The sequence below is a fragment of the Sinocyclocheilus anshuiensis genome, unplaced genomic scaffold (genome assembly GCF_001515605.1).
Source record: "Sinocyclocheilus anshuiensis isolate Anshui unplaced genomic scaffold, SAMN03320099.WGS_v1.1 scaffold253, whole genome shotgun sequence".
In the NCBI taxonomy this organism is placed as follows: Eukaryota; Metazoa; Chordata; class Actinopteri; order Cypriniformes; family Cyprinidae; genus Sinocyclocheilus; species Sinocyclocheilus anshuiensis.
The window spans coordinates 1353701-1361450 of record NW_015537969.1 but is presented as its reverse complement, the minus strand read 5'-3'; the positions used below and the strand labels follow the sequence as shown (position 1 = coordinate 1361450).

At 36.8% G+C, this 7750-nt stretch overlaps 1 protein-coding gene across 2 annotated transcripts in view; it reads left to right on the top strand.

Moving 5' to 3' along the window:
* vps50 (VPS50 subunit of EARP/GARPII complex) overlaps window positions 1-7750 on the top strand; it is a 146447-nt gene that overhangs the window by 35403 nt on the left and 103294 nt on the right. For both annotated transcript variants that reach the window (XM_016462284.1, XM_016462277.1), the window contains exons 10-11: window positions 5973-6015; window positions 7305-7403. In XM_016462284.1, the coding sequence (XP_016317770.1) occupies window positions 5973-6015; window positions 7305-7403 (142 nt within the window). The remainder of the gene's footprint in view (window positions 1-5972; window positions 6016-7304; window positions 7404-7750) is intronic.

Sequence of the window (7750 nt, the reverse complement as noted above, 5' to 3'; positions counted from 1 at the left end):
GGAGCCGTTTCCTCATTTTTCTACTTTCAATATTAAATAAAAAAACTAATGATCGAATGATACACGGATTCAGCTCTTCTTCATAATGCATTTTGTCATAATAATTCACGTAAGGTCGTAAGAAAATGTTTTGTTGTATTTTTATAGAAAGACTTTTGATAGTAGGATGTAAATGTATACTGAGATTGAAGCGATGTGGCTTGGTAAATCTTGTAATGCCAGAATAAAGGCTACTAATGGCTGAATAAAACGAAAGACTAATGATAAAGGAATAATGAGGATAATGTCTCATACCTGGCGGAGGTGTGAAAGGTTCGTCGCGTGACAACAATAGAATCATGAATGGGGCAGTTTGCCGAGCCAGACATGAGGAGACAGCTTACAGGAGAGCTTACAGGGGGTCATAAATAAATTGTATTAGCCTTCTCTAAAAACACACATGACATGGTCTTAGAAAATGTTTCATAAAATTCACAGTTTTAGAGATTATGTTCTGAAATTTCAAATGAAGCATTATTAGACTTGTGGCTTTAGCTTCATTGTGCTTCTAAAATCATACCCTACAGCAACATATTTTTTATACATTTAAAAAATGTTTTTAATATTTTTATTTTTGTTTTCATGTTTGAGCTTATATATCTTTATTATCATAATAGTCCGAGTAATTCTGATTCCTGAACAGTAAACTTTGAAGTGTCAGCTTTGTGAACATATGTTGATTATGTATCTAGTAAGAAAGACTCATGAGCAGCAACCTTTTTACTTTGGGTATGTCATTTGTGTCTCCATGCCGAGAATGGGGGGTGACTAAGGGGTTAAAGAGACAGACGTCTAATAGACCCACTGCTGTCTGTGTCATTAATGTTAATCAAACAACAAAATAATCACTTTATAACCTTAATAAGAATCAATGTATATTTAATTCATACAGTGATGCAGTGTTTTAAAGTTTAACCATTTTGACAACTAATTGTTTAATGCAATACTGTGTTTTATAATCTGTGCAAATAAGTCATAGGCTTGTTCCAGTCTGGGCATTCTCGATAGTACATCTCAAAATTGGGAAGATCGCGATTCGGATTGTGATTCTGCATTATAAGATCCTGATATGATATTTTGGGAAGATTGCCCACCCCTAATTGGAAGGCTGTTAAAAGTATGAAACTGATTTATTATTGTTCACTTAGCATTTTTGGCTCAGATGATTGGCTTAAAAATTCAGTGCCCAAAATTGTATAAAACTGATAGCGGTCTTCAGGTGTTGTAGGCCTCTTTGGTCAGGATTCATCTGAAATCATTGTCTCTCCTCTTGAACTTTGTTGCAGGTTATGTCCTTTGACTTTAATAAGGCTGTGCACATCTGGATTGAGCCACTGCCAGTTGAACCACTAAAACATTTCTTTTGACTGCAAATTCATCCACCTGTTTTACAATTCAGCACACTCTTTCAGGAGCGTGGAGTACTATTCAAGAGCCACAACCCTTGTTAATAAAAGCATGTTTGATGGAATCTCATGATTTTTATAGTGATACCACTGTGGTTTGCTCATTTCGATCCCTGCAGGGAAAAGTGATAAGATGTATAATTGGATGCATTGAGATTCTAAGCTATGAGACATTTGTGTGGGCAGGTATTGATGTCACTGCTTGAATCTGAGCAAAGAGTTTCAGAAGGGACGTACTCCATGTCTGAGTTTAGGGAGTCTAGGAATACCTGCGGTCAATATCATGGAGTGAAATGTCACTTTGTTATTTCCTTACTTCTAAAGTAAAACTGTATTTCTTGCCTTTGAGATTGAAATTCTACGAGTTTATTATACTCCGATTTCAGATCTGTGTCTCTCTGTGCCTTTTTAAATGCTAACGTTTTAACAGACCTACAGAGAATGAGAATTGACAGGGATACCATAAAGAAGAATACCCACTGATTTGTGAACGCAAGCAGTTGCAAAATGACTCATACTGTCTGTTTGGGAGACTGTCAAAAGCTGGATTGCTGTTGGTGTGCTTGTCAAAGTGCCTGCTAACTGACCTTCAAATATTCAAAACTGGTTTTGCTGGGGTTTTGGAAATTACCACATGCATCCGCTGAATTTTGAGAGTAGAAAATTTAAAGGTGTCTCATATTTTGAATTGTTTTTGAGCTGCACTTACAGTACACTACCTTCAAAAGTTTGGAGTTTAGACTTAAAAAAAAAAAAAAATTAATAATTTTGTTCAGGAGTTGTAAAGATGTTTTAATTACAAAAAGTGTATTTCAAATAAATGTTCTTTTGAACTTTCTGTTCATGAAAAATTCTGAAAAATGTCAATGTAAAAAATGTAGTGTTTCTGCAAAAAATATTAAGCAGCACGACTGTTTTCAGAATTAAATTGATTAGGAAGAAATGTGGCTTGAGCACCAAATCATCATAGTAGAATGATTTCTGAAGGATGTATAACTGAAGACTGGTGTTAAAGGCTGCTAAAATTTCAGCTTTGCGATGAATTACATTTTAAAATATGTAAAAATAAAAAAATAAATAAATTGTAATAATTTGCAATATTAACATTTTTACTGTATTTTTGAACAAATTAATGCAGTATTGGTAAGCATAAGAGACTTAAATGTAAAAAAAAAAATAAAAAATGAAGGACCCCAATATTTTGAACAGTAGTGTATAATGTTTTTATTATTATTTTATTTTTTTTTATCTGCCACCAAAACATAACTATTTTCTATACTTTATCATAGTTCTAGAACTGAATGCTGTGTTTTGCTTTTATGAAATGCCCAATTCACATGGGAACCAGATTTGATTTTGCATTCAGTGTAGTTTTTAATTACCCTATTTTTTTAGCAGCAACCTTTTTTGCAAAGCCTGGGTCAAGTTCTTATGATCTGGTTGACTTTTTACATGTACAGATATATATTACATTAATTTATCTAATGCTAGACAGTTGCAGAAGTTCAGAACCAGTCGCTTTTTTGGATGGGAAGTTTCAAGTTCTGATGGTTACAGTATGTGTTCCTACGTCAAACACCTATCTCAAAAGATCAAGGGAAATTTGGTTTCTTGTGATATGACAGCTTTAAAGTCAAAGCAGATGTCCATCAGTTGCTTTCTTGGCATGAACTATGTGCTGTTGCAACATAAAGAAATTGTGATCCACATGTTGCTTCATCTTAAAAACTTCCGTTTGCAGACTTTCACAGATAAACCTGTTTTGGATTTTGAGGACATCTTCGAGACTTTTTCCAAGTAATTGCTTTTCCTGCAGCTAGTTATAGATTATATATCAGCACTTATTCTACCTGTACTGGATACTTCAGTTGTCTGCTCGCTCAGGTGCAAGAAAGCGGAGTTAATTGGAAAGAGACGCAAGCCGCAAAAGTGCCCAGCGGTGTGGTTTTACAGCCCAGCACACTCAACTTTTAAAAACACTACCCACAAATCCAGCTACATCCTTTAATTTAATCACATCTGACACCATTGGCCCCATGCTATTAGCAAAGGATTTATGTTCCGAAACTGAAATGGGGGGAAAAAAAAGTCTTGGTCTTTCCTCTCTGCGCTTTCTTGCCTAATGTCATGATAATGATAAGAGACCGTTTGAATGGAAATGTTTTTATTGTGCAACGGATCCTGTCGTGAAAGCTCATTAAAATGTGATTTCGCAAGGCCGTCCCGAAGGAAACAGCGAAGCTCGGAGAGGCACAGTGGTGACGAGCTGCAAGTCAGAAGTAATTGATCAGCTCGACTTGATGCTGGGTTTCCTCTGAGGGCCCTAAAGGGAAAAGGGGACCCACGTTGAGTCAGAGCCCACTGTGATGGATTGAGGCAGACTAAAGGACTTCTGCATCCTCCCATCAGCCTTTGCAAGAACTTGTCCAGGTCACCAGCACTCAATTCCTTCATTTGTCTGAAGGAATCAGCTTTTTCATGAAAAGGTCACATCCTCTCCTGCCGGTTTTTTATAACAACACAAATAGAATGTTGCATATTAAAACACCTCCTGTTTTTGCACACCAGCCGTGCGTTGGTATACGGATGCGGTTCCTCATGCCAAGAATCGTGCATTGTGGCAAAATTAGAGCATCTATAGGATCAGTTTTCTGGAACACCTCTTTTTGCATCCAGTGCCTTCAAAGAGAAGGAAAAAGGGAAGGATGAGGAAAAGGAAGAGACGGGCCCCACAGGGGCCAGGCAATCCCTCATGTCAAGCTGAGTTAGCTTGTGAAATAAAATACAGTTGTTCTTAATTGTCAGATCATGATTATGCGTGGCCACCGGCAAAGTTGCTGCTAGTATCATGTTGCTCCAAGTCTCAGCTGGTTCCTCATAGAGGCCCAAAGGTTTGCTTTTTAGACACTAATGGGATCAGATGGGTCAGATTTTTTTTTACTCTAATTTTTGTTTTAGCTTTAGTATTTTTACTGGCAGTGCTTTAAAGGGATACATTTCGAGATGCCGCTGGCCCATTCCATTTAAAGCACTGCTATTACAGCCATCAAAGCAGCACTTGTGTAACAAATTCACTATATTCAACATTTACTGTCAGACTTAAGGTCCTTTATGTGGTACAAGGTATTTTGTATAGACTTTTTTTTTTATTTGACATTTTTAACTTAATTGAGTTTTATTTTTTGCATTTTTAGGACCTACAAACAAACATTTGGTTGCAAGTTGGTGCTGATAGCCTTGTTCGATTCCCGGCTCGAGGACCTTTCCCGATCCCTCCCACTTTGCTTCCTGTCACTTCTCCACTGTCCTATACAAGTCAGAAAACACAAAAAATAAATCTTAAAAAAAAAAAAACCTTTTGGTTGCAAATTATGCTTATGCACATTCTAAATTTCTTAGTTCTTTTCATGAAACAAGTAAAAAAAAAAAAAATAGTATAATAAATAAAATCAAATAATTTAAAGTAACTATAAAATACTTAAATATAGAATTATATATTTTAAACAAGACATTTTACAATTTTAAATGTTTATTATGTGTGTATTTAGTGAAATTGTTAGGGCGAAAACAAATCTAAAATACTTGATCAAATGGGCAAGCAGAAAAAATCCTCAAGCCGCCTTTTCAGTATTGTTCAAGTATTCATTTTCAAGGAGTTCTGAATTTGTATGGACTTTATCGAGTGCGTGAGACCATATCCGACCACTTAACCGGATGTAATGTATTTAAATGAAAACCTAATGTGTAGCATTTTTGCACTAAAATGTTAATCCTAAACACTATTTCTGTAAAGTTGGTGCTTATGAATAATTGACCAGACAAAATATTTTATTACCATTACATAATTATTTACATTGATTAGCTATAGAAAACCTGCTATGAGTGTATTTCAAACAAATATGGCGGTCATTTGTTTTGTGTGGATAAATTCATTTATACATTATTCAGAGGGTAATGGCTGCTTTTGAAAATTCGGTGCGACTGCCATTAGGGCCGAAATGCGATAATAGTACATGAGTGTTGGAGATAGTGGAAAGACAGCTTTACTGTTGAGTTCCCTAAGAAAGACATCTGATTGGAGTGTGATTGATGTGACCCTAAATCAGCCTTATTATTCATGGCCTTTGTAAGACAGACCAGTCATTTTTTTTCCTCCCTCATTCAGAAAACCCACTGACTAGTTTAGCACACCCCTTTCGACACTAACAACACACATCAGTCTTGTTCCCGCTGCACAAGATAAGCAAGAAGCCACGCTCTGTAAAAATACACCCCTGTTTTTCAAATGTCAGTGTCTGTTTTTTTTCCATCTGTGAGGCAGGTTGTGTGTTGTTTAGTGCTCTCTCTCACTCTCGGAGAAAGCTAGCTGTTTTTGCCTCCAACATGTTGCTGTAATGTTTTTGGTGGTTTGTGTTACCCTGCAAACCGAATACAATGGTTACTTGTGCTTCACAATGAACCAACATTTCTGTTGTTTTGTATTCCTATTCACCGTTTGCCACCCTTGTCTCTTTTCTTTCCCATCAGCGAGTTGAATTCCAAACTGCAAGACACTCTGGAGCAAATCGAGGTATGTGACTTTTTTTGTTGTTGTTGTCCTTAGGCAAAAGACAGGAATCTAGGATGGTGACCTTCTTCTTCATTGAATCAGACATTCAATCTCAGATCACCCTATTCCCTTCAGAAACACCGTCATTTTGCAGCAATCTGACCTGGATCAGTCAAATGTATTTACCATATACAAACATTAATAAAATAAGATGAAAGCAAAGCACTTTGCATTTAAAATGCCATTGAACTGCTTGTTTATACTTTTTGAGAGAGGCATGAACAACCGTAGACCGTGCACATGCACCCCAAAGCGCTTTAGAGACGTTTGTACCAAGACACTCTGGAGCAAATCGAGGTATGTGACTTTTTTTGTTGTTGTTGTCCTTAGGCAAAAGACAGGAATCTAGGATGGTGACCTTCTTCTTCATTGAATCAGACATTCAATCTCAGATCACCCTATTCCCTTCAGAAACACTCACGCACCCTTGACAGATTTAACCACAGCAGTTGCCCTGATGTAGTGCCTCAACTTTATATGAATTAAACAGATCGGAAGGAACACTTGACCATGCGTTTGTACGTCTAACAGTGGCGCCCAGGGTGTCAGTCTGCCAGCATTTGGTCTCTCAGGCCCAGAGGCAGATGGACTGTTTTATTAAATAAATTGCTGTCTTTCAGGACTTGGTAGCTTCGTTCAAGCTTATACCACCACAAAACACACATAGCCACACACACACACACACAGTTTCTCAAGCAGTGCTGTTTGTGTTATCTACTATATTATGCAGAGATTTCTGTGTGGCAAATGTAATTGGATGGCGTTCAGCCTCTCATACAACTCCTTTACTCTTTGACTTGCTCTTTTTTCCCTTTTCTTTCATGTTTCTCTTTTAATATATGTCTCTCACTCTTTCTTTTCCCTTCCTCCCCGTCTTTTTATCTCGTTCGCTGTCTCATCACACGCATTAGCGAATAGCACGGCGCCTGTGCCAACGCAGAGCGCTGCTACCAAAATGACAATGATTCACGCCACTTTTCTATTTCTGTAGCAGCGCACGTCTCAACTCATTAAGAATGCGAATGCTTATCTTTGAGCTCAAAATGAAGTTGTGCGTTCAGTATCATCTGTGATTTAAACCGTTGATTATTATGGCCCTCATTCATTTGTGGTAATTGTATGTTTCAGCACCATAAAATTAGGCTTCTAAATTTTTATTTTTTTTGCCTGTCTCTGCTTTCCATATGCACTCAAATTATGCCATTGAACTTCCTGTGCTGATCTTGCTGATTTTGTGCTCGTTTATGCAGGAACAGCTAGATGTGGCGCTGTCCAAAACCTGCAAGCACTTTGATGTCTCTCACTACACCAAAGTTCAACTGGCATATAAGCTGCTGGGCAAGACACAGGTGAGTCATCGCTGCTTGAGCTGTCACAACCCTGACATTTTGACTGATGCTGAATTGTCATTCAAATAACTGTGATTAACCATTTTTTTCCTGTTTGTTTTGTTTATGACGCTGGCACACAGCATAAGCCTAATGCACATACACCTTGTGAAGAAGTTATACAACAAAACATTTGATTGTCTTTGTGAACAAATATTAGAAAGTGTAGAACATGAATAATAATGTCAACATATTTAAAATATTTGAGTCCACTTTAGTCTACTTTCATTTCATCTAATGAAAATTATTTTATAAATTTTTTAAATGTATTTTTATGCACTATTTTATTATATTTTTATGATATATAT